We start from the raw sequence: 26,990 nt of genomic DNA, 5'->3' as shown, positions 1-26,990 counted from the left end.
TCCCTGGGAGGGTGCTGAGGCGCTGGCACAGGGTGCCCAGAGAAGCTGTGGCTGCCCCATCCCTGGCAGTGCTCAAGGTCATGTTGGACACAGGGGCTTGGAGCAACCTGCTCCAGTGGAATGTGTTCCTGCCTGATGAGCTTTAATGTCCCTCCCCACCCAAACCAGTCTGGGATTCTATGATGGTGAGCACCATGTTATTAGATGGTCTCTTGTACTAATTAGGTGCTGATTTTGATGGCATTTATCTGACTTCAAATCCCTGGTCATCGGGAATTTTGCAGCATTGATTGCTAAAATCACATGGAAAAGTTTGAACTTTGCCATCGAAGCCCATCTCTGCTGGAGAAATGCTGCAGAAAAGGATTGCCATGATTTGGATATGTAAGTCTGGACTTACCCTGTTCTTTTTTCCATCCATCTGTGTTTCAGAGTGAAGAACATTCTGCTGAAATCCAACTGTGTGTTAGAGGCCTTCGGCAATGCCAAAACAAACCGGAATGACAATTCCAGCAGGTTTGGGAAATACATGGATATCAACTTTGATTTCAAAGGAGACCCAATAGGGGGACATATCAATAATTACTTACTAGAAAAGGTAAACCACCCTCAATTCTAGAGGCTTTTGTGTAATTACCTATGTAATGTGTGTTTTGCCAATAGACAGGCCTTCCAAAGGTGGTGTCAGCAGGTGACATGAGAGCAGAGAAGCTCCTTCAGTCTAAGGCTTCATTTTGCCTCAAGAGTAACTGAACTGCTGCTGAAGCACTGGCAGTGCCCCCTTATTTTATAACCTTCTAAGGGACTAGTGTTCCTCGAAAGCCTATGGGCACATAAGTCTGTGTGCTTTGTTTCCAGAACAAAAGCTGAGATTAACCTAAGATCTGCGAAACTCTTTTGTAAGTTCCCCCCACTGGGATCTCAGTGATGAATAGAAGCAGCTGATACGTGGGGCTGTAAGCAGCGAGGGCAGGGTGAGGAGTGTTCTTCTGGAATAACCTTGTGTGATCTTTTAGGGATTTTGATTCTATCTGTTCCAGTGATCCTGAGCATAATTGTTTTTTTCATGTCATTTGGTGGTGGCTGAAAACAGTGGAATATGTAAAACTCCCCAGAGAAGCTGGGCATGATCAATTCACAGCTCTGTTTATGTGAGAGACACACGTCTGGCTTCCATTTATCCCTTTGACTGCATCTGCTCACAACATGCTTTTTTGTTTGTTTGATTGGTTGTCTTTTTTACTTTTCCCTTTATTTCCCTGCAGTCTGTATTCAGAATAAACACTTTATGTTGAGAAAACAACAAACCCAAACATGTAACATGTGATACTCTAATGCAAAAAAGGGGTAGGGCTGCAGTGACTTAAATCCTCATCTTTTATTTCATATTCTTGACTTCTACCAAGTTAAATTGGTTTCCATTTTGAAAGCAGTTGAGGTTCTGGTCCAAGCAGCAGCAGTCACCAGGCAGTGAATTTGCACTCTGCAGGAACACACAGAGTGTCATTCTCCCTAGTTCAAAGTCGTAGCACGAAATAAGGTAATGTTGCTTGACTGAATTTCTGCTGCTTATTTGTGCTGTTTTACACTGATTTGGAATGAGTGCTCTGAAGATGGAGCTATCGCCTCCTCCCTAAAGCCAGGGCCCTTTGGTAGAGAGAGCATTTGCTCATACAATGTCTGGGTGCTGCTGCCCAGCCTGTCTTGGGGCTGTAGAAGTGGTTACCCTATGTCCCATGGGGCTTTTATTTGCAGTCCTTTTGTTTTCATTCCCAGCAATTAAATAACTCTTGAACTAAAATGACATTTTGACTCTTCCATGAAAGCAGTTCATGGAAGAGTGAAATCCAATTCAAGTTGCCCCATGTGACTGGAAGTAGGACATTGCAGATGTTCCACAAGCTGGTCTTTTTGATCATAGACTTCCATCTCCATGGTCGCAAATAGCTAATGGTGCCTGTTACAGACTTCCCAAGAAGTAAGGTTAGTTTGGGGGTGTCCTGGCAGCGGTGAAGCGATGCATTGGTGGCTGAGGAGAAGGTGGCTGGGAGGCAGGATACCTGTGTCCAGGAATACCCACCTCTGTGTTGTTTCCCTACAGTCTCGTGTGATTGTGCAGCAGGCGGGAGAGAGAAGCTTTCACTCTTTTTACCAGGTCTGTATTGGTTTGCTGACACAAGTGACTTTCCTCACCTTTCCCACACGACACACAGAATATTTAAAGCCTTCACCCCCTTTGTGAAGGGTTCCTTTGTTGTTACATCTTGGGTGAGCTGAGGTTCTTGAGCTCCTTGACAAGGCCTGGTCTGGGGAAGGAGCATGGGAAGATTTATTTTCTTCTATCCTCCAGTCCCATATTAACACATTTGTAAACTTAAAAGGCGGCTAACTAAACAAATCTGGTAGAATACTGGACTTTGACTCAATGTTTTAATTGTAATAACTCTAATTCCTCTGTTTTCTCTTGAGGCTTTTAGTCCATATGGAAGTAATTTTATGACACGAAGATGGCTTTCTTCTTTTGTGTGTGTGTGTGTGTCTTTTTAATGTCTTTCATATTGTATAGTGGTTCCCTTGTGTGTCCTTTGGGGGAAATAGTTGGCCTATTACTATAACATATTGGTATAACCTTTATTCTCAGTTTTGCAGTAAGGCAAACACAGGTTTGTTTATTTTCCCCCTTACTCTTTACTCCAGGATGCATGTTAGCACCTTTGTCATTCATGTGCCTTTTCCATGTTGGCAAGCCCCTGTGAATAGCAGTAGTTGTGCTTGCCAAGACACAGCTGTGGCATGTCACAGATGGAGAAGTGTCTGCTCTGTAAAGAGGTTCAGGCTGGGTTTCTAAACAGTTGTGTCACCCAAAAGGACAGTCATTTGGGAAACCACTTGCTGATGGTCAGAGCCCTACAACGATGCAGACTGTGTGTTTTGCATGTGTTGTGCTGTCACTCCAGATGCTGCTTTTATAGCACTAAGTTGATGATTTTGGGATTTTGCTTTTTAAGCAGATGAATAAGAAAGAGAAAAAGGAAGGATTTTATTTCTTTCATTCACCTTTTCTTAAACTGCTCTTTGTGCAGCTGCTCCAGGGGGGGTCTGACCAGATGTTACGTTCTCTGCATCTACAGAAGGATGCGTCTGCATACAAATACATCTGTCCTGGAGCACAGATAAAGGTGAGGGTGTTGTTAATGAGTCAGGGGTAACCTGGCTTAAAATTGTAAATGCTTCTTGGAATACTCAAAGTACTGCTGAACTGGCAGAAGGTGAGACCAGTATTTGCAAGATAAATATGGAAAAGTGACATCAGTGTGCTATTTGCAATGGAGTTTCTGGCCCTCAGAGACAAAGTGTGTGTGTACATGTAAATACTGCATTTGTGTCTGCTTATAAAAAGCAGGAAAATGTAGTAGGAGAGACATCACCTTTGTACATATTTCTCATGGGCTTGTAAAAATCTTTGCTTTCTCTCAGTTGACCTCCATTAAGTCACTCATGTCCCAAACATCTCTTTCCCCTCAGTGTTCCATCAATGATGGTGCAGAGTTCAAAGCAGTAGCTGATGCCATGAAAGTGATAGGCTTCAAGCAAGAGGAGATTGAGACTGTCTACAAAATTGTGGCTGTCATCCTTCACCTGGTGAGCACTCTGCCTTCTGCAGGTAGGAGTAGGCTGGTCTTCAGTAGGGGTCAGGGCACTTGTGCTTCCAGCAGCTCCAGGTCCCTTGCTGCAGAAGCAGTTGGAAGATCTGTTGACTGGAAAAGTGTATACAGTTTACAGCTGAACTGTTCCAGTGGTGAGTGAAGCTCCTGGACGAAACAGGCACTGCAGTACTGATGGAAGTTGACATTTATTCCTGCATATTCCATATCCCAAACCAGACATACCATTGAGTAGTGGGAGCTGTTAAATATTCTGAAAACGACTTGCGTGGGTTTGGCAGTGAGGGGGTAGGGAACTCTCACCTCACAATCCTTCTGTCCCCTTTTGCCCTCATGCTTACCATCACCACTGTGGTTTTGCTGGGGAGATGGTGCTTCACCTGTGATGGAAACTTGAGCACAGCCAGATACAGGAGATCTCTTAATCCTCTGTGTTCTGATGCTGAGGAAATCCTTCCTTCACTTGCATTCTCCTGGTACCCACAGAGCCTCCCATTCTGTGAAGTGTCCCTGTAGCTCAGCTCTCGTGCTTCCTTGAGGAGAGAGGCACTGCAGGTAGGCAAGATGAGGGAATTCCCAATTCTTCCTCCTCCTTGGGGCAGTTGTGCCCCAGTGCTGGGGCAGGAGTAGAAGCAGAGCAGAGCCAGGCCATGTAGGCAGGGGGTGAGAGCACCCAGTGCAGTGGTGTTTCTAATTGTTCCTGGCACTGCAGGTATGCAGTACCAGCTCTGCTATGGCAGCTGCTGTCAGTCCAGTCCCATTAGCACTGCTCGTTGGTCAGCTTCCCTGGAATATTTACGTTGCTTTGGTGGGCAGTAACACTGCAATAACAATGCAGCCTCATGCTTCTGTGATGAGCTGGAGTGGAAAGGAAACATTCCATCCAGTGCTTGATACTTCATGTAATTCCCATGGCTGGACTCGAATCTTTGAGGCAGGGTTTGATAAGAGTTTTTCCCAAACCCTGAGCAGGAATGCATGGCTGTGAGTCAGGTTTTGCTGCTCCCACTGATGCTGGAGCTCTGTGTGGCTCTGCATGGCCAGCCCTTCTGATGTGTTAGATTTCCTGGCTTGAATAGCAGCTGGTGAGCTAGGGCTGCACTGGGTTGTGTTAATAAAAGGCAAGATTGAGAAACTGAGTCTCTTGGTGCTTCTTGCAGGGAAACCTGAAGTTTTCTGTGGATGGTGACACACCTGTGATCGAGAACAGCAAGGTTGTGTCCATCATTGCAGACTTGCTGTCAACAAAATTTGACATGGTGGAGAAGGCTTTGTTGTACAGAACTGTAGCTACAGGTCGGGATGTCATTGACAAACAGCATACTGAACAAGAAGCCACCTATGGCAGAGATGCCTTTGCAAAAGTGAGTTTAAATCTCCTTTCTCTGCATCCAGTTTTGTATGTGATAATAACTCAGATGCATTTCTTCTGATTTTGCCTTTTGATTGAGTTGTACTTGGTACAGCAAAGAATGGTGATGCTTGAGGAAGGTGTTCAGCATTGAATTGCCTGTGGAATTGAACATTTTTCAGTGCTCAGGTCCCTGTAGGACTCCTGGATGATTCAAGGAGTACAGTGCTTGCTGAGACACGGGAAGCTTGTGCTTCATGTGGATTTATTCCTGAATGTATGTGCTTCTGTATTCTATAGGAGGGTTGCAGAGCAGCGCTTTCCCTGGCTCTGAGGCAGCCTGACCCCAGCCAGCAGAGGGGAGGGAGCTGCCAGCCTGGCTTGCCGGTCCCTGCAACAGGAACCCATTGTACTGAATGTTTTGTGCAACGTGATTCTGGAGTTTGTTTAGCAGTTGAATTCAGAGAGCAGAGAGTGGAACACCTTGAGCTCAGGATTGAAACCCTAAGTGCTTTCTGTTTTTGCAGAGGATACTGATGAGAGAAGGAGTGACAATTGTCTTTCCTTTGCTAAGAAATCAAGGGAAGATTAGATGAAGTGATGAAGATCCTTGGTTATTAACTTGTTCTCTGAAGGTCGTGTGTTTGTACAGCTTCCCAGTACATTTTGAACACAGAGACTTCAAAGATACCTGTGCCTACAGAACGTTTTCAGAGTTGAACAGGAATATTTTTTCTGCCATTGTGTTCACTTGTTACTGTTGTAACTGACCTCTCACTTGCTCTTCAATATTGTTAAGTAATTCTCAGAATGGAAGTTATTAGGCAGCTGAAAAGCAGACTGGAATCAACTGAGGGGAGCTGCTGTACCTACCGACCCCACTGGGGCTGAGACTGCAACTAAGTGAGTTCGGGAAGACAAGAAACACTTTCTTTATGTCAGTACTGTTCACTCTGAGCAGAATGTTATCTGGAGCTGTTGTGTGGTTAGGACAGCATCTTGAATTAGGCTTTGTAGCACCACGTGTTGCATTTACCAGAAAGAGCTACAACAGATGTAGCAGAACTCCTCAGTGTCTGTTCCCTGGCAGGCAATCTACGAGCGCCTCTTTGCTTGGATCGTGACACACATCAATGATGTGATTGAAGTGAAGAACTATGACACTACAGTACATGGCAAAAACACAGTCATTGGAGTCCTGGATATCTATGGCTTTGAAATCTTTGACAATAACAGGTGAGCTGTTGCTGAGGTGCAGTTAGATACCTTCCCCCTTCCCACAACACTCATCCCTTTTTTTCCCTTTTTTTTCAGCTTTGAGCAGTTTTGCATTAATTACTGCAATGAAAAGCTACAGCAGCTCTTTATTCAGCTGGTTCTAAAGCAGGAGCAGGAAGAGTACCAGCGAGAGGGAATTCCCTGGAAGCATGTGAGTGATTTGGCAGGAGAGAGATCGGTCTGAGGGCAGTGTACCAGCGCAAGGCTGAGATCTACAGTTGCTCTACATGTAGGCTCCTATTGAAGTCAACAGGCCATGTGTGCCGGCTGCACTGTCAGACTTGCTATCTGGAAAGCAGGCTGCAGAAGCTCACAATTACCTCACCACACTTCTTTTTGCTGTGGTGTGGGAAAATGAGTGACTCCAGGTTTGAGTTAAAGCATATTTGTGGCACCTCTGTGATGCCGCACACGTCACTGAGTGCTTCTGCTCTGAGTGCTTGTGTATGTTGTCTGGTTGTAGAAGTTAAAGTGTAAAGATCTTCATTTGTCCTGTTCAAGTGCCTTTCACAATGTCAGTTTTCACTGGGGTGACTGTGCACATCTGAATTTCAAAAGACACCTCAAAGTGCATTCTGTCACCGTTGTTTTTTAGCAAAGGTCTTGAGATTTATGTGAGGAGTTTGAATAATCTCCTTCTCTGCTCTGTGGTGTTAAAGAATGGCTGGCTTGATTCTGAATCAGTGATTGGCATACTGAAAGCTGCTTCCTTCCCCTGTGAACAGTGTCCCTGTGCTGTTAGTCAGACACAAGGTACCTTTTTCTTCAGAGGCCAGCACTGCTGTGCTCCTTCTTTGCTACCCAAATCACAAATTTCTTGTTTGTTACAGATTGATTACTTCAACAACCAGGTCATTGTTGACCTGGTAGAGCAGCAGCACAAAGGGATCATCTCCATTCTGGATGATGCCTGCATGAATGTTGGAAAAGTTACAGATGAGATGTTCCTCGAGGCCCTTAACAACAAGCTAGGGAAGCATGCTCACTTCTCCAGCAGAAAGGTAACTTGCTCTCTGTACCATCAAGCCTTCCTTTCCTGTGTGGTACCTTTTCTAGTTTGAAGGTGTAATGGAGTAAGTAAAAATGGTTTAAAGGAAAAGCCACTTGAAGGGTATCTGAGGCTGGAATCATGCAGAGCCTGAGAGCTGCAGCAGCTCCAGCCCATGGAGCTGGTCTGGGTTTAGGTCACCTCTCGCAGCTCCATTCCCGGCAGAGGGAGCTCCAGCATGTCCAATGTGAGATCAGTTTTATTCCAAGCATAAAAGCAGTGTGAGCTTGTGTCTTGACATATCATGATGTCATCTGTGGCCAATGGATGTGCAGCTTGAGCACACGTGGTACTCTGCCCAGGCTGCTCTAATACATAGTGACAGTGAAATTATTCACACTTCTGCAGGATCACTGAGGGGTTGGTGTTCAGCACCATTGGCTGCACAACGCACTTGTCTCCTCTTGCTGCTATGAGCATTCGGGCCCCTAGCCTTGTTTTAGCTTTGGTAGAATGTACAGATGAAAAGGCTTTATTTATTCCTGGCTTGGCAGCATACTGAAATCATGGTCACCAGCCTGATTAATTACAGAATCAAATAAAGACCTTTAGTTTATTGATGTCTCTCAGTTCAGAAGCATTCGAAATGCATCATTGGGAATGCTGATCCCCCCTTCTTCCTTCCACCCCAGCACAATGTTTTATGTAGGTCAGAAATACAAAATTAGCATGGTTGTGTAAGATCTGTGCTAAAGGCTGCTTCAGGGAGGCTCAGGATAAACAATAGGTCTGGATGTGGCTTGTTTGGGTAACAGCTGGGATGGGAATAGAATAACCACTGTTCCCTCCCAGCTATGGCTTTCCTGAAGTGCCCTTTAGCTGCAGCTCACCTGACATCTCACCTGACATTGGCAAATGGGCACCTTGCTCAGAGTTAGCTTAGGTTTTGCATGCTTAAGCAGGAGATAAGTTAGGCACAGTGTGTTGTGAATTCAATACAGTGAACCCTGGGGGATGGAGTCCTAAATCCTCCCCAGTGGGGTCGTGTGGGAAGTGGTCCAGCTTCTGAAGCTCTTTAGTCAACAGATGTAAGGTGGTGGAGACAGGAGTTCAGTTTCTGATCTGTCCTTGGTTCCATGGCTGCAAAGGTGAAGTGGTTCCACCATGCAGGAAGTCCTTTGGTGCAGTGGGGGAAGAGGGTTGAATTTCATATGGGATGCTGTTGAATGGGATGGTTGAATTTCATATGGGATGCTGTAAACTGAAAATTCTTAATGAATCTGTTTAAGTCTTTACCTTCAGCAGTTCTTGTGCAGCATAGGAACCATTAAAAGAAAATATTGCCAGTTGCAGAGTCCCTCAGCAGGAGGAGGCATTGTCAGAAAACTGTTTGCCCAGCCTGACAGGGGAACAAGGAATACTGCTATAAGTAATGGTGAGGGAGGGTATGATGTATCTTCATGGCTTGCTAATTTCAGATCAATACAGCCTTGAAAATATTGATCCATAAAACTCTCTAAATCATAATTATTTTTCCCCCTCTTGTGTCTTTGCAGATGTCTTTTACTGTATCTAAGGGGTCTTCTTCCATCCCATCCAGAACTACTGTAGGAAATCTGAGCTTTCCAAGCCAGCCTCTTCTAGCTTGAGTTAAACTAAAGGACTTGATTTCATTTCATCATTGCTTTTGTAGACTGTCTGGCTACTATAAAGCTCAGCATAGATCAGAGCTGTTCCTAAAGAGTTAAAGTGTGTGCTGATGTGTTATGGGAATAGCTCCCATCTTTCAGCCTGAGTTAATGCTTCGCTGCTCCCCTGTAGAGCATGTTGCACACTGGCTCCATGTGGATAAGCTCAGATGGGCTGCTGTGCCCTAAATAGTAGTGTCCTAGTTTATGTCCTGTATGTCTGGTCTGCTGCTGTCTGCTTGGTTGTCCTGGTGAAAACCAAGTAAACCAGGAAAAATAGAAGCAAAATTCATGTTCCTAGAAGAGGGCTGTCCTTCTCTGACTTGGCTAATGCTGATCTAGATCTGTAGATGTGCAAACTGTTCTGATAGTACTTCTCAATATCACAGGTTCATTTTCTCAACCTCCTTAAGTTCTGAGCTTTTTAATTGATCTTATACTTTTGAAGGATAGACAGATAGATTTTGAAGGAAGACAGGCTGTGAATTGCTGAATCTTCAGGTTCTTGAGGGTTTCAATCTCAAGCTCATTGTGAAGGGCAGACTATCAGAAAGTCTGTTCTAGTCCACCTGCTGTATCTTCCAAGGTAGTAGGCAATAGTGAATGTCAAAGTGAGAAGAGGATATCAGAAAGATGTGATGATGATGTGTTATGCTCCCAGTCTCCAGTGAGCTGCAGTCCAGGAGCCTCCTGAATCAGAGCTGGTGTCCTTAAAGGGGTTTGTTCTTTATTTTTTAATTGACAGAATTCCACAGCTTCACTGTTCACGTGAAGAGCTCCCTTCTTCCCATTTTCCTTACTCTTCCCTTTTAGGTTACATCTCTTGCCTCCTAGTTCTTGAGCAGCAAAACATGGAGTGCTGTCTTAAAAAACATCATTGCCATGTAATTTTCCACCATCTCGTGGCATTCCCTTCTTAACCTGAAGAGGTTTAGTTTGGTTCATCCTTCCTTCTGTAGCAGTCAGTCAGTACTGTTGATTGCTTTTGTCCTTCAGCAAGCCTCTTCTAGTTCTTCTGTGTCCTTTTTGAGATGGAAGGTAGTTAAGATACTTGTTGGGTTAGGAATGGGAGAGGTTTGGACCCATCATTTACTATAGATGTTGGCTTTTCTGTGTGTGTGTTACTGTATTTATGCTGCATTTCTATCATTTTTTGATTGCTTCATTTCTTTGCTGAGGAGTGATGGTGTAATGGGAAAAAATATAAAGGAAGATCATAGAATCATAGACTGGTTTGGGTTGGACCATCTAGTTCTAATCCTCTGCCATGGGCAGTTCCACCTCACGCTAGACCATGTTGCCCAAGTCTGTGTCCAGCCTGGCCTTGAACACTGCCAGGGATGGAGCATTTACTACTATAGCCTTTTGCAACTTGATTCTGTACAAATAGACATTCTTCTAATGCATCCATGAAAAATCCTATAGAGCTCTTCCATGAAAGGCCAGGGGTGATGTTTTAATGGATGTGACTTGATTTCAGCTTTGTGCAACTGACAAGACACTGGAGTTCGACAGAGACTTCCGGATCAAACACTACGCTGGAGATGTGATGTAAGGTTTCTTCCAAAAGGAAGTTGCACCTTCTATTTTTGTCTTGTAGCCAGCTTGGAAGTGGTACAACATTCTAATGTAGTGCTGCTGCTGGTAGAAGCAGAAGACCTGGCATACACAATTACAGAGCGCAGCAGTTGCAGTATCAATTCAGTCTTCTGCTGGTTACTTGCTACACAGGATGGGATTTTATACTTGAAGTGGAAACAAAAGAACATGGGGAGAAGGGTGAGGGGAGAGCAGTGCTTCAAGAAAAAGGAGGAAAGGAAAGCCAGTACTGTTCATGCAAGAAAGCTGTACCGAGCTACTAAAATCGGGTCTAGACACTGGTATGATTATATAAAGCTCTGGCTTCTGGAGGCAGAATCTGTGAGTGTAACTCTAAGTTGTTCAGGTGCTGGTGGGTGTCTGGGTCATGGTGCTGCAGAGTTCAGGTCACTTTCTGAACCTGGCTGGGGTGTGTTCTGTGCTGGAGGTGGGAAGCCGGGCTGAGAGCTCAGTCTCAAACAGTGCTCATGCAGCAAATTAGTGGTAGGTTGGAAAACAGAGCTGGGTTCCTGATTAGCAGCTGCTGTGTCTGTAGGAGTGCAGGGATGCTGCTGCCACACTGATACAGCAGCTCAAAGACAGACTTTGCTTCTTTACAATTAACTCTCTTTTCCTTTATTTTAGTTACTCAGTCACTGGATTTATTGACAAAAACAAGGACACTTTATTTCAAGACTTCAAGCGCCTCATGTACAACAGGTAGGAATACAAATATTAACGAGGTGAATTTAAACCTGAGCTGTCAGAGAGTGGATGCTGGAAGAGGCTGATGTTTGCACTGACACTGCCCTTGCTGGGTGTGCAATGCATGTGAATAAACACTCTGTTTGGGATCTGAGCTTTGCATAGTTTGATTTTTCAGGATCAAGTCCTTAGTCTGATGGGTTTGTTCTGATCACCTTTAATTGAACTCAATTTAAAGTGTTGGTTTGAAAACAACTCATTGTGCAATCAAGATAGCTGTGCAGAGGTTACCTGTGCTGCTTCATTTGTCATTAACCAGCTTTTTGGAGCAGTTGCAGATATATCATTGCTGAGCTCTCTTTAATCAATGCTAAGGATACCGAATAGTCAGCAACAGACATCATTGGCCCCAGCTACAAGTTCCTGGTTTAGGAGAAGGTATAGGGGTGAGGGGAAAAGCCAGGCAAATAGATTTGAATCATTTTCATATGTGCAGTGACATGAAGAATTTAAACTATGCAGTCACGTCTTAGAAATACTCCTGAGGTCAAAGTTGCCTTTGGAGCAAATGAGAATTCCTCTCAGAATGTGTGTGGATGTATCAGTATCCCAGAAAGCTGTTTTCCATGGCAGCTGGCACTGGCTGTGGTCTCATGCTTTGTAACTGTGGCCTCTCTCAACCTTTCCAAGATTTTGCTCAGAGGCAGAAGTCAGCATGAAATAACCTGCAGCTGCATGGACAGCACTGCTCTACTTCCCTTACAACCTGGTGCAACTGTGAACTCAGTTGACAGCTATGTTTACTCAGGGTCCTCCCTTGAACACTTTTGCTGTTTGTGTTTTCAAGGCTTCACATTAACCAAAACTTGCAAAATATTTGCTGTCCTGAGGTTTCATCAAATGCAACCTCTGTTTTCCACTAAGTCCCTGGTAAAAGGCTGCTCCCAAAGATGACTTGCACCATATTACAGCATGTGATAGATTGGCTATTAGATAGCTGTAGCTGCTTTCAGCTTTTGTCTCTTGCAGAGCTCTTGCCATCCATCATGGGCATTCTACCTCACCTTCAACCCTTCAAGAAAATACAGGCTAAAATGTATACATTATTTTATATAGTAAGAATGGTGCAGAAATACAGCTTGAAATCAGATAGTACATTCCAAGGGAGGACGCTGCGGGCTATGGTCTTACTCATTACTATTTTGATTAAATCCTTTATTTTTGTGTCAGAAAGGCCAACTCTGCTTTTGATAGATCACCTCTGCAGGATTTTCACTATCCCATTACCACACATCTTTATCTGAAGGAGAATGCGCTTGTCATTTTTCAAGTGGATTCAGCTTGAGCCATATATTGCTCAAGAGCAAGAGATATTTTTCCCAGGAATGTCATTCTGGCCTGGCTGATATGCTTTGAGCTGAAAACACCAGATCTGGGCAAAAGCAAGCTGTTGAATTCTGAATTGAGTGCTGTTAGACTGTGAAATTAAAGAGACTTCCTTGCAGCTCTAACCCTGTGTTGAAGATGATGTGGCCTGAAGGTAAACTGAGCATCACTGAGGTAACCAAGAGACCTCTGACAGCTGCTACTCTTTTTAAGAACTCCATGATTGCACTAGTGGACAACCTGGCATCGAAGGTAAATATTTCTGTTGCAGAATCAGCTCCAACTTCTGATTTGTGGAGAGACTGGGTGACCTTGCTGCACTCCTGGCATCTTGGTGCTGTTGTGGAAGGGGTATGTGGTCCATGAGACGTGAACAGTGAGCCCAGACGAGTGGGATATGTTGTTAGAATAATGAAGTGGTAAAGGGCAAAGTGTTGTGAGTATCTTCTCAGGAGTTGTGGTAGCAAAGGAGATGTTTATGGCCAACCTTTGGAGAGCTGGAATGAAGGGAGTGAAGTTTGCGCTTTGGAGTCTGCTGTTTAAAAGTTTCCGTGGCTAATGCTCCTTGCAAAACAGTGTTTGTGGGTACTGAAGTTTGCAAACTAACTTACGTGATTGAGCTCTAGCTATTTTTAATGGAGATCTTGCTGTTCTACATCTTAAAAACTTCCCAAATTTGGTGAGACCTGTCCTGAAGTCAAGCTTAAGGGATCTGAATTTTGGTGTGTTCTAGAAAAGAGAGGTTGCTTAGATAAGGGTTCGTAGATAAGCGATTCCTTAGATAAGCGTTGTGTACTTCAGATGGTGAAACAGTGCAGAAAGATAGTGCTTCTGCTTGGCCATTCTGTCCCCAGGATCATTGTGAGGTGAGTCTTGGGAGAGTTAATACTATGTGCATGTTATTAGCAAGCTAACAACAGGGTGTTGAAGCCATGCTCTGCTAGACACTGGTTATGCACAAATAACTGGGTTGCTCTGCCTCTGAGTCATTGCCAGTTTGGATACTTGTCCCAGGTTCTGCTGGGGGCTGGATAGCGGGTGACAGTCGCTGTTCCTGGGCTGGTAAAAAGACTGTCTCCTTTGGGGACATTGCTCACTGCAGTTACCAGTACTGAGATTCTTCCCTTAGGGCATGTTGCTCGTTTTTCCTGTGCTTAACCTGGGACAAGAGCTGCATTTCTGGGAATCCACAGTAACAACGCCTAGTGTCTGACTGGCTTGGACCCTGCAGGTCTGTTTGTGGGAAGCCTGCAGTAACAACTGACAAAAACAGCTCTCTGCAAACCACATTGCACAAGTGTTGTGAGCTGCTGTGGTCTCTGGGTCCAGAGGGAGACATAACAGCACCTTATGTTTTCCTCAGCTGTTTCTCAATGAGGATAGGCCTGAATTTTGTGGCATTTCAAGCTGATGGTTTCATAAAACCATGAAATGGGTTGGGTTGGAAGGTACTTTGGGTGGTTTCTCTTTTAAATACTGACCCAGGAAACTCTTTGCCTGGCATGGCTGTGAATGATGAACTTCTCCAGGAACACTCTCTCAACCTACATATCTTACACCTCCCCTTTCCTTCTCTGTAACCCCCTTTGTTTGACTCTTCTTCCTTCCATAGCTCTCTTCCTATTCAGCTTGACAGGCTTCATCTCTAGAAAGTTATAATGTCAGCACTGTGACTGAACTTATCCAACACAGATTTGTCAGTCATGTGTCCTATCCCTGCTCTCATCTAAAGAGCTCAAGAGGAGAAGACACCTCTTGAGGAGGAGTTTGTTTAGAGAGAAATGGCTTGAAACTGCTTCATTTTCTTTTTAATACTTAAACACCTAAAAATCGCTCCGCTTGATTTAAAAACCAAAGAAACCACCAAAACCTGAGGTGTGCCATCAGGCATCCAACTGGCTTTCAGAGCTAGGGCCTTTACACCTCTGCATTTCAGTTCTCCCATCTATAAAATGCTGCTCCCGGGCTTGACAGCCTCGTGGTGCAATAGTGGGAGCTGCATAATTATCCCCCTGAAGAGCTGAGGCTGGTGGGATTGTAAGCATGGAATAATCTGCTTTAGAATTTACCCTGATAGCTGTCATTGCTGAGAGGCTTTAATTACACTGTAATTGCTCTGATAGATGATCTCCTGTCTGTGCAGGAACTTCCTATTTCTGTTTTCTGAAACGAAAGCAGCACCTTGACTTCTGCCTTTGATATTGAAGGCAGACGCAGGACTCCTCTTTGTGCTGAGCTGGAAGTCACAGATCTTTTGCATTGAAGCTTGTTGTGTTTTTGCATGACAAAGACATGAGTAACAACCTGATCAGGCAGCTTTGCAGTGATGGAGGGACTTTGTGTTAGCAGGAATGAAGAGCTGGGAAGCAGGGGCTGTAATGTCAGTAATGAACAGGGGATGCCATTTCCGTTTGAGGCAGAGGGGTGGGATGTACTTTCTTGACTTCATGCTCCTAATGATTTCTTTGATTTGGTTCATCTGTTCTCAAGATCATAGAATAATCAAATGGTTTCTGTTGGAAGGGACCTTAAAGCTCCTCCAGTTCCACCCCCCTGCCACAGGCAGGGACACCTTCCACTGGAGCAGCTTGCTCCAAGCCCCATCCAACCTGACCTTGAACACTGCCAGGGATGGGGCAGCCATCTAAGATGTTGCAGTTCTGTGGATTGAATGTGGATTATTTGTGATATCCTTCTCATCAAAGGAATTATTTTCATCTTAGAATCAGATGCAACACAGTAGTACTGTGGGCAGATCTGGCATGGTCTGGCATCATTCTGATGTTACCCTGTTGCTAAACCTGGGATAGGTTTGTCCTTAAGGGTGACTAATGTGTGGGCAGATATTAGCTGAATATTAGCAAGAGGGGATGGGCAGAACTGCAGACCATTCACCTCCACAAGTGCAGCCTTTTTCACAGCTTCTAAGCTGAGTTGTAATTCAGGGAGTTCTCTGTATATCCTGCATTTTCCCTAAATAGCTTATTCCCCATCACATCAGAGACTTGTTCTAGCAGATTAACAACCTGGCCTTCACTTTTTGCCATACAACTGAAGAGTAAAATACAGAGTTTATAAATTGCAGGCATCAGGTCCAGCAAACTCCTACTCTTCATCAGTTATAGCTGCCATGGCCACATCAAAACCACTTCAACGCTGATGTGAAGTTCTGAAAGGGCTGCTTCTGCCTTCGTAGCTTGACACCCAGTGTCTGAGAGCATGGAAAGTGGCGATGACAGCATGTTCCCATGGCACAGCCCAGCTCTGCAGCTGAAAGGAAAATCATCACCCACACAGATGGCACGTTCTGGGAGCTGGTAGGAGACTGTCAAGTGAATAAAGACCCGTGTGAACCTTCTTACCTTCAGAGCAGAGAGGATTCTCAGGAGGAAGACCAAAAAGTTAATATGTAATCTCTTAAAACTCTTTTAATTGAATCTGCATGTTATTTTTCACCGTTTTTTCCTTTCCATTCTGTCTGTGAGATAGAAAACCTCACACAGACCAGAGCTAACATTGCTGCCTGTGCCCTGGGGAAGCCTTGTCCTCAGTGTTCCTTCCATTCCTGAGACCACCACTCTCTGAGGATCTGAAAGGCAGAGCAGGATGAAGAGAGCACTGACACACTGCCCACAGGCTCAGCTCCTCTGGGAACAGGGCAGTTTTCTGCACTGTGTCCAGCATTGCCTCAGTCTCCCTATAAGGAAAGGAGCCAGAAAAGACTGTGACAGAACTACCCCTGATGCACTTTGTGGGGAAAGATGAAGTCACTAGGGGAGAAGGAATGCTATGTGAGAACATACATTGTCCACACATACTTCCGTTTATGCACACATTTCCCATACCTACTTACACACTCCATGGTTGCAAGACAGGGATGCTGCCAGCACTTGTAGGGGTGGTTGACTTAGATTTTACTCACTCTCCTTGGTGCCATATATTCCTGCCCCAAGGACAGCCCTCCAGCAGAAAAGCACAGCCTGATGCTGATTGCATGCTTAAAAAAGCAGGGAAACTTTCCAGGCCAGTATCTTCCCCAGAAGATCCAGTGGCTCATATCGGTTTCTAGGATACGAGTTTGCTTTTCCAAGGCCTCCATATCTTAGCCTGTTCCTTATCCATATTCAGTCTATTCACACTCCTTAGTGAGCAACAGCTCTGTGTGCCTCTTGTTAGTGCTGGTCACCCAGGACTAGCCAGGAGAGTCAAGGAGTGTCCTGTTTCATCAATGCTGCCGAAGGCAAAGTAGCACTCTGGGGCCATTCATATTATCCTGAGATTAAGTGACCTAAAATAATAGAAAATAGGGCTAAATCATAGACAAATCATAGAAAATATGGCTGAAAGGGACTTTGGGAATGCACCTAATTCATATCCCATTTGAAGACACCTCTGCCACTTCTCTTTGCAGGAGGTTGTTCAGGCTGTTCCTCTCTAGTGCAGGAGGTTCCCTCTCTTTCCACAGGCATCTCACTCCCATTCCTTCTTTACCCAATGCATCAGCTGAATTTTTATACTGTAGGAAAAGCTTCTTTGTCCTAAACCTGAATGTTTGCTTTTCTTCATATCTACCCTTCAAACACATCACATCTAACATCAGGATGCTTCTGTGGCTTCTCAGTCCTTCGAGACTCAAGCTGTGTTTTCTCTGAGTCACCTTTTTCTGGGGTTCTGATCTTGCCTGTTCTTCCCTCAACTGACTCACCACCATCCACACCTTGCTGGAGCTGCAGTGCCCCAAACCAAAGGTGATGTGCACACACGTAGAAACTTGCTGGGTTTTTTGTCTTCCAGTTTTCCTCTTCTTGTGCCCTTTCTTTAGAAAAATATGAACTTGGCTCATGCTGAGCTACAACTTGTAGGTCTCTCTTTAGCATGAGTGTAAATCAGGTTTTCATTCTTTTATTATTGAACTGTTTCTGCCTAAATGTGAGCTTTACATTTGCCCTCACCAAATTAAGCTTTTTTCCCTTTTTTCTTTCCCAAACCACTCCTCCCATTTGTTAATGTCGTGGGTTCTTGCACTCTCAAGCTGTGTATTGTCTCCAGATTTGGCACCCACATTGTTCTGCTTCATTGGAATCACGGTTGAAACCATCAGGCAGTCCTGGACCAGAAGAGGCACTGGAGAACCCAGGGGTTTCCCTTTTGAGAAGGAGCCTCTGTTTGCTCAGAGCACTGTTACAGATGGTTTCACAACCACATTTCATCTGGTCCAGGGGTCTCAGTTCTCAATTGTGACATAAAGCCACCAGTCCCTGTCCAATGTTCTTTGCTGCCTGCAAATTCAAGGGTTGCAGAAAGAGGAACTCACATGCTGATGGCTTGTGCTTGTCCTGTGGAAGGTGTGGTCTGGAAGTAAGATGGGCTTTGCCCTGTACATGGTAGTGTTCAGAGAATTCCACCATTCAAGCCTGTTGGCACAGACTGTAGAGGATTTCACTCAGCATAGTTTAAAAATTACGGAGTAATCCATGCTGCTTTTAGATGTTGATACTGGGAAAGCCATATCTGACAGTCAGGACAATGAGTTGCATTGGGCTTTCTGTCTTTTATGAAGCTCCTTCTTGTTATCATTTGTCTGCAGAGGAGGATGTGGAACTGGTTCTGATACATAGCCAAGGTCAATCAAACTCAAATGTGTAACACATGGATTCAGATCAACAGATGCATTGCAGTGTGTGAAGGGGAGGAACATTTTATGTGCCACTCGTGTCTTTTCCATTCTAACCTTGTAACTCCTGTTAAGTGACCAAACCTCCCTCAGATGCCGAGTGCACTGACACCTCAGCTGTCTCCATGCGCAGCAGCTGTGCCTGCAGGCACTGAACCTGCTTTGATTTGCCCCTCAGGAGCCCTATTACGTCCGTTGCATCAAGCCCAACGACAAGAAGTCACCGCAGCTGTTTGATGAGGAGCGGTGCAGGCACCAGGTTGAGTACCTCGGCCTCCTGGAGAACGTGCGAGTGCGGCGTGCCGGCTTCGCCTACCGCCAGACCTACGAGAAGTTTCTGCACAGGTAGGAGGGGTGACTCCATCCAGCTCTTGGTAGGACTCAAGCTCAGGTGTTGGAATGAGGTGTGGGATTTGGCTGTCTCCCCTCGAGTGAAGAGTAAGTCTTGAGTCCTGTGGGCTCTCAACTTGTGTGACTGAGTGTGATAACATGGGTCTAACAGGGACTCTGCTCTCCTTTTGTGGCAGCAGATGTGTGTAGAGGCATGTAGAGGCTCCACTTCTGCTAAAATCCATTTGCTGTATTACTCTCTGCAGCAGGAAAGTGCACTAAGTTCTTCCCCAGAGTATAACCCTCAAACCAGAACTAATTAACTTATGTTTTCTCTCTGAACATTGCTTAATTGTTGCAGAGAGACAGACAGACACTGTGTCTTGGGAGGTGCTTGATGATGCACAGTGACACGTGCACAGGAGAAAACCTCTGCACTTTAGAACTGCAATTCAGAAGAGGAATAGCAATGTGACCCCATTAAAATGTGGCTTTAATACTTCTTGCCCTCTTAATTCCTACCAGACTTGTGACCAATGTTTTAGGTTGGAATTTTTCTTGTGGCTTCAGTGAATTAACCTGAGTAGTGAGAATTCCACCTTGTGCTGATGAAATAGTGAGTTGAGTTTTCACTTCTGTAGTGGAGTCAGGTGAGAAAAAGGCTGTGAGTGTAGAAGAACATGAAACTCTTTGAGCAGGTGGGATGTCATGCATTAGAAACAAAATGCTGCTAAAAGATCTTTTGCTGTTCACAGTGGAAATTTGCCTTGGTATTTCATGATACCTGAAGTGGAACGAAAGGGTCTGGCTCAGTAAATACAGCCTGCAGGGCTGTGGATCAGCTTTCTTCAACATCAGGCAGTGGTTAGAGCATGCTTTCACCCTCACATGTGGAGTTCATTAAAACTTACTGTTCAGATTTGTGTGATTACTATTAATATAAACAGCTGCTTTGTTTTTAATGAAGGTTTGATGAGCTCCTGTAAGCCGAAGACCAGAAGTCATGTTTACAGCCCGTAAACCAAATTAGCTCATGGCAACTGGTTCAGCTTTCAGGCTATTGTAGTGTTTGTTCTACTGGACCCTGCAGTGGGATTAATCATCTCCAGTGTGTGGGTTCAGACACTGTATTTGCATATAATGGTATTGCCTTTTCTAAGTTAAAACCCAATAAATAACAATCTCTTGGCCTGGATATTGGGTTTATTTTTACCGGAATTCTTTGTTCCTCGTCTTTGGATGAGAAACCCTCTTACAGGGGCTGGGGGAGATGATTTGTGAGACAAGCTGTACAGTCTGAGTGGTTTGTGAACTGGGATCACAAGGGATCTCTGTTCCTTTATATTTAACATGCTCACTGAGAAACTGGGAATGTGGAGGAAGCTCCAGGCCCTTCAGCTCTGGACTCCTGCACCGCATCTTTGGCACATCGTAACACAGATCCACAGTCACTCAGTGAGAGGTGATTTTGGGACACAACTTTGTCACCTCTTTGCTTACATTGGCATAAGTACTGTGAAAGTTCAGTCCAATAAATGTGTTTAACTCCCTTATAGGCCCCTGAAGCTTTCAGATTGTCTGAGCCCAAAGCAGGTACCTGTGCTTTGTTTTGCTGATTCCTCTGAGAGGAGACAGGGAGATACATATCAAGATATATAGAGACAAAAGATATATATATATATATATGTCATGTATACGTTTATATATATATATATATATATGTATGTAGCTGTGTATGTGAAATCACACTAAAAATAACATTCTTTTCTGTGAGAAGAGTTTGTTGCTATTTAGCCCTACAATACTGTAAGGTAGTCGATATATCTGTCAGTAGGAAACTAAGCAAAGCCCAGTTAAGACCATACTAAATGTCCTTTCCAAATTTCATTTGAGCTCTGTGTGCACCACTCTGCCCTGGCAAGTTTGTAGTAAGTAAAGCCCACATATATTTTTGTTAGACCAGGAGATGTTGTGTGTTCACTTGGTAACTGCACCTTCCAATTGGGTGGAATGCACATGAGGGCCATGTGTCTTAAATAGATGTGCTGCATTCTTTTTATATATATACATATATGTATATATAATATATAGTTGACTATCAAAAAGAAGCTGATTGGGTTTCAGTAAGGGGTCTGTGTGTGTGGGGCAGGGGGAAGGACAGCGCCTGTGAGGCATCTGCAGCCATGGCCACGGGCGAGTGTAATCCAACACAGTCATGGCATCCACATGCCTGTTTCCAGGCTGTGTTGAACATAGCCTGTAAAAGACACCAGCTAGCTGTGACCTGTGAAGGAGGAAGAGAATTTCCTATCTCTTCTGGGCAGGTTGTCAGGTCTTTAACATCTTCCCCATGTTTTTCTGGCCCCTGTGGGCTTGTGCTGCTGCTCTGCTTGTCTTTTTTTCCCCAGTGTAACTGCCTTAAGGTGGAGGATTTTCCCAGTGAATTAATGATTGCAGGAACATCATTCCTGGTGAGAATAGGAAAGAGAAACAAGTGGCAAATATTGATGCCCTGTGTGTGCCTGTATTTGAGAGAAGGAATGCTTCTACTAACCAAGTATAAATGCAAAATCCTCTTTTGTGAATCTGAAAATGGTTTTAAGTACTCCTGTTCTAGTAACCAGTAAGATCCCATATCTGTGTGGTGTAACTCTAACACTGATGGTGTTCCCTGCATAGGCACCTCCTTTTTCCCCACATCCTTCAACAGCTTATTCCAGAAGGTAAATTTGATGAATGAAAGCAGCAGGGTGATGTTATTTCCATTCAGGCTGATTTTAGCCCATTTAGTAACTCCTTGCAGTGCACCTTCTCCCCAGTAAAATGGTTTATTTCTGCACCCATTTAATAGGAGCTGAAAATTCTGCATGTCTGAACCATTGAGATTGATGATTGACTTGGATTGTGGGCTCTTAAACAGAGGAGTGCTTCAGATTGCTGCATGCTTATTTTATTTAGAACAGGAATGTGGGTACTATTACAGTGAAAATGTCTATTACAGTGGAAATGTCTATTACAGTTTTTATTATGTCCATAAATCTTACCTAGAAAATTCATTGTTGCTTTGTGCCAAAGTGTTCACCTGATCAGCTCTTTGCTGGGCTGGTAAATTGTACAGAGCTGAGTGGGATCTAGTTAATCTCATGCTTGATTTGTAGTTTTCTTAGTTCCAATCTGCATTCCCTCTCCCAGTGTCAAAAGGAGCTTGGAGAGTAAGGATGGGACATAACAATTCCAGGCAGTTGTGGTGTTCACAACTGTGGCAGTCAGCTATCTGCTACCTTCATAAATAACAGATGTTAGAAATGTGGTGAACCAGAGAAAGATGTTAGAAATGTGAACTGCCAAAGTGATGAACAAGAGAAATTCTTTGCAGGCTTGTTAAATGTAGGCTTTCTGACAAGGCAGTTGATTGCAGTTGGCTGCTACTGCACAGTATGAGCACACCAAAGCTGCTCTTCTCACCAAAAATAAATAACATTGAAATAGAACGCTGAGAGTGTGAACAAAGGAACTGCCAAACCTGCAGGAAGACAGTGGTAAGGTCTGTCATGTTCCATCAGTTTGGTGTTGATGAAGTGAACTCTTCACAAAATCATGCCTCTTGTATTCATTTTCCTTGGATTCTGAGGATCCCGACTTCCTGCAGAGGATGTCTTGAGGTTCTTCTATTTGTAATCAGTTTTATTAGGATTTATATCATAATTATTTCTAAAATCTGTTGAAGGTTGGCCTTGAGAACCTGGATGACAGGTTTACATTTGTAAAACATACCTTGTAATTCCAGGTACAAGATGATCTCAGAATTCACTTGGCCAAACCATGACCTCCCTTCAGACACAGATGCTGTGAAGAAGCTCATAGAGTGCCATGGATTTCAGCATGATGTGGCTTATGGCAAGACCAAGATCTTCATCCGCACACCTCGAACTCTGTTCACCTTGGAGGAGCTGCATGCCAAGATGCTTGTGAGGATTGTCCTCTTCCTACAGAAGGTAAAGCTTTGTTTACTGCTTTAAAAACCTCAGTTCAAGTTCCTTAAACTGCCTGTCTCTGGATGTAGTGTGATGTGCTGTGGGCTGTAGGGCCTATCAGTTTGTCAGTTACTGTTTAAAAAACTCACTCTTTACTGAGTGAAAGAATAAAACAGAATAAGCTTTTGGAAAAGCATGCTGCCATTTCCAGGGAAGAGACACGGAATTCAGTCTTCCAATACCTAAAGGGGCTACAAGAAACCTGGAGAAGGGCTTTGGACAGGAGGTTCCACGTTAACATCAGGAAGAACTTCTTTACTGTGAGTGACAGAGCACTGGAACAGGTTGCCCAGGGGGGTTGTGGAGTCTCCTACATTGGAGATATCCAAGGCCCGCCTGGACAAGTTCCTGTGTGATGTACTCTAGGTTACCCTGCTCTTGCAGGGGGTTGGACTGGATGATCTTTTGAGGTCCTTTCCAACCCTCGGGATTCTGTGATTCTTTTGGAGAGCAGTGGGTCTGCTCTGTGGGACCCCTCTCAAACACCTCTGGTACGTTCTTCTGGATTGCTAGCTGCAGTTCCACCACACTCACTCTGGTTTCTCAGGAGGAGTTCCCCATCTGCAGCCACTTTCCTAAGCAGGTTGGTCTCATTTGCCTCATTCAGCAAGTTCACTGGGTCATGCCATTAATCTGGAGTCCCTCTATTCTTCCAGTGCTGGTATGAGCAAGCTAATGAGTTCCTGCTTGAATAAAGCTGCAGGGGGGACACCTTGCTCCCAGGTGACCCTGGTTTTCATATTAAAAGACTGAGGAATTAAGAGGTGACCTTTGCTGCAAGTGAAAGATGCACTTACTGAAGAATGATTTGAAAGTCCCAGCCTGGCTGTGCTGTAAAACGGATGATGGCTTGCTACAAGGTGAGCACTGAGCTCCTCCTTCAGCTAAAAGCCACCAAACAGTGTGAGGCACAATGTAACAGCAGCATGCCAGTTTCTGTGAGTCATCTGGCCTCTTCTTTAGATGGCAGCTTCAGAATTGCATGGTCTGGGCTGTGATCTGGGCTCAGCGACCTTGGAGAGCAGGGCTGAAGATTTTTGCCTGTATAAGTACCTGGGTAGGAATAATGGATCAGCTCTGGCTCTGTGAGGGACTTTGATGTAGTGGTTTTGTGTGACATCGGACATGCTGGGTTATAGATAGAATATAGAATAACTACAGTGCTTTTGGGGTTTCTCTTGTTCCACAGTCAACAAAAGTGACGAAAGTTTAATTGCTGATGCCTGTTGTCCTGTTGCTTCCACACCCCCTTGCCCTCTGTTCTCCTCTCACTGGAGCGGAGAGACTAATACAACTCTGCATGGAAGCATCTTTCTCTTCTGCCGAAACAATTGAAACAGGACAGGTAGCATCATCTTTTTGTCCTCTTTCTCTGAGAGATTCTAATTTGCCTGATAAAAGATCTGTGGGGAAAAGGCAAGTGCTCAAGATACTGAAGACTTTGGAGAAAGCAGGGTGTCCAGAGCTCCTTTTCTGGAGCTGAAGCCCGCTGTGGTTCACCTGTGTCTCTGTTCATACTGAGCGTTCTTCAGCCAGGCTCTGCAGTGTTTGCAGAGTGATGGAGAGGAGCTCTTCAGAGTCCTGGAGCTTGCAACTAATGCCAAGAAACTCATGAATGAGGAAATGCTGACCACACAGCTCGTCAACCAAGGAGTGGGCATTGGGTTATGTCTGGAAGTATGTAGTTAGAGAGCTCGTACAGTGTTAAATCTGGAAAATGCTTCCATTTTCTTTCCACTTTCTGTGGTCTTCTGGATTTACTGTTAGATCTCGTTCTCAGCAGTGTCAGGTCACTCCTGTGCTCATGCACCCGCCACGTTCTGCTGCCAGTAGATGGGGCAGTTGGAGACTGGCAGTGCTGCAAAAGAAACAATCAACACAATACAAAATCAAACCGGGGTAAGGATGTGAAGAGGCCTTCTCCGTGCTCTGCAAACCTCCAGGCAGTTTTGCCTGTATCTTCATGTCTGTTCACTACTTGCTTTCAATTGTTCATTGAAAACACACATGGAAATTTAATTCTTGCTGCTTTTCCCTTTAGTTTTGCCTATAGCAACAGAGGCTGAGTGAGGCAAACTGTGATTCCATCTCAATGCAAAGAGTTTAAATTGATCTTTAAAAGAAATAATTGAGCCTTCTGTTGCATTTGAGTTTAGGAAAAGAAAAAGACAACTGGAGATAAAATGTGGTGTTGTTACAATAGGTACTTGTGTGATAAAAGCTGAGGGAAGATGTAAGGCGTAGCCCTCACAGCAGCTGATCACAGGCTGGGCTCCAGGAATGTTTGTCTGCACAGGAATGATTTTAAATGGAAGAAGATTCTGCATTTAGCAGTTCTGTTTCTTGGTAGCTTTAAATGTCTACATTTCTTTAAACGTCTTCATTTCTAATTACATATATTAAGGGCTTTATTGCTGTCATACAAATCACAAGCCTTTCAAAGAGAGATTCAGTAATTATCTGAAGAGCTTCACCATGTGAGTAACCCTTAACCCTTAACATGATGCTGGTTCCTTTGTTTAATGACGATAAGAGCTGGCTGCTTATGAGTTTGGTTAAATTGAATTAAAACTGACTTCCAGTGGAAGGAGATAATTTTGCTTTCCTTTGTTCCACATCTCCTAAATGGCTGCTCCTTTAGATTTATCTTCAATGCTCCTTTTTCTTCTGTGATCAAATGTTAGTGAGATTCCAGGCTGTCATTTTAGTTCAGACCAAACCCAGTCAGTAAGCAGATGTGATTTAACTGTGGCAACTTGCTGGCTCCGGGAGAATTTACCAAGTGAGAGCTGTGTCCACTATTAGCAAACCCATATGGCAGTAGAGACAGCACTGCTGGAGTCAAATCGAGTGGTCATTTTAGGAGCACCAGCTGAGAACATCCCCATCTTTTGTGTTCTGCGTTTGAGTTTATTTACTATACTTATGGTCTTGCCATCTCTATGATCACCTTCATGAATGCAAATGGAGCAGCTCTAATGTTAATGATGAAAATAAAATCAAATAAAGCTGCCATAAACCTCCTTTGCTTTTTTCTGCCCTTGGAAACGTTCCCACAGATTCATTAGCTTTGCAGAACAGTGCTTTGTTCAAGGAAAAGAGCCCAGCCAGCACGTGCAGAATGCAAAGATGATGTATCTTGTCAATATAATTTAGTGCACTATTTCAGTGTAATTTTATCAGAGCACTACAGCTGCGGATGGTAATCGCTTCACTAAATCTCTGCTGCCTAATGCAGAGGAAGCAGCACTTGTCCCTGCCCTGCAGCCCAGTACCTCCTTGCCAGAGGTCCCAGAAGCCCTTCCAGATGTAGGGGTCTGTGCGGTGCAGCCGGACAAAGCCACACGCCGTGGTTGTCCCACCGTGGCTGAGTGGTATCTCCATCCCATCCCCATGCAGGCTCTGCAGCAGCTTCCATCCCAAGAGCTGTCAGTAGCAGCTGCGATTTCCATGGCAACGTTCTCCAGCCCCAGCAGGGAAGAGCAGGGAGAGCGCCATGGCTGGCTTGTCATCATGTAATGTTTCACCTGCCCTTTCTTCTCAGCCCCATGAGTCCTTGAAGCACAGTGCAGGGAGAAGCACTAACCGCAAAGGGAAGCTTTTGCTCTGACAAAGAAGGCGTTTCCATGTCAGATTATGGATGGGTAGTAGCAATCTGATGTGGGTTTCATTCAGTGACCCAAATAAAAGGTGATGCAATGTGTTTGCCATCCAGACTTGGGGCATTTACCATCCTGAGGGAATTGTGAAGTTCTGAATATAAGTGGAAATAGGTATATAATTTCATGTGGATTTGTAGTGTGAACTGAGGCTGTGATCTTGAGGGGTTTTGGCAGGGAGAATTTGTTCCTTCCAGGGGAGCAGTGGGTGTTGTGAAGGACCAAGAAAATGGAAAGCTGGATGTATCCCCTGTGTTGACAGTGCCAGTTGCTTTATAGCCAAGCTGATCTCTCAGCAGACTGATGGATTGCTTCTCCCACGCTGCTTGCCTCCCCTCACACAGGGCTTCATGGGTTTCTGCCCCTTCCCCTCTCAAGTCCTCTCTTCCCACAGAGAAGTGTGCTAGCTTACTTAACTGCTCCATGTTTGGAGTTTGTTCTTTGCTTCTGATTGTCCTTGTGGTCTTTACCAGCAGTAAACACTGAAGATGGTGAAATGACCTGTATTAGACGTCTTCAGCATGAAAAACTGTACCTGGGGTTTTCACAGGATAAGAGAAGGTTCCTGCCTTCTAATAGCAGCAGTGTTGTTCCGGTCATTGCAACGTTTGCTTCCCTATTACAGGAGCTTTGGTAGTTCTCTCCATCTGTTCA

The 26,990-nt window shown here is 44.5% G+C and overlaps 1 protein-coding gene across 2 annotated transcripts in view; it reads left to right on the top strand.

Annotated features, from left to right (window-relative positions):
• The window catches only part of MYO1D (myosin ID), a 98,769-nt gene that overhangs the window by 24,573 nt on the left and 47,206 nt on the right, over positions 1–26,990 (top strand). The window contains exons 4-17 of one of the 2 annotated variants that reach the window (XM_034070198.1): positions 433–598; positions 2,102–2,155; positions 3,084–3,179; positions 3,526–3,642; positions 4,826–5,029; positions 6,107–6,252; positions 6,331–6,445; positions 7,125–7,295; positions 10,451–10,521; positions 11,194–11,268; positions 12,759–12,891; positions 18,492–18,658; positions 22,431–22,638; positions 23,867–23,910. In XM_034070198.1, coding sequence (XP_033926089.1) covers positions 433–598; positions 2,102–2,155; positions 3,084–3,179; positions 3,526–3,642; positions 4,826–5,029; positions 6,107–6,252; positions 6,331–6,445; positions 7,125–7,295; positions 10,451–10,521; positions 11,194–11,268; positions 12,759–12,891; positions 18,492–18,658; positions 22,431–22,638; positions 23,867–23,890 — 1,747 coding nt within the window. In that variant the 3' untranslated portion in view covers positions 23,891–23,910. Of the gene's footprint in view, positions 1–432; positions 599–2,101; positions 2,156–3,083; positions 3,180–3,525; positions 3,643–4,825; positions 5,030–6,106; positions 6,253–6,330; positions 6,446–7,124; positions 7,296–10,450; positions 10,522–11,193; positions 11,269–12,758; positions 12,892–18,491; positions 18,659–22,430; positions 22,639–23,866; positions 23,911–26,990 lie in introns of those variants that run through there. The other variant, XM_034070197.1, reaches the window with a different exon arrangement.

Source organism: Melopsittacus undulatus, chromosome 17 (genome assembly GCF_012275295.1).
Source record: "Melopsittacus undulatus isolate bMelUnd1 chromosome 17, bMelUnd1.mat.Z, whole genome shotgun sequence".
In the NCBI taxonomy this organism is placed as follows: Eukaryota; Metazoa; Chordata; class Aves; order Psittaciformes; family Psittaculidae; genus Melopsittacus; species Melopsittacus undulatus.
Note: the sequence above shows the minus strand (reverse complement) of the source record. Positions and strands in the feature narration are given on the sequence as shown.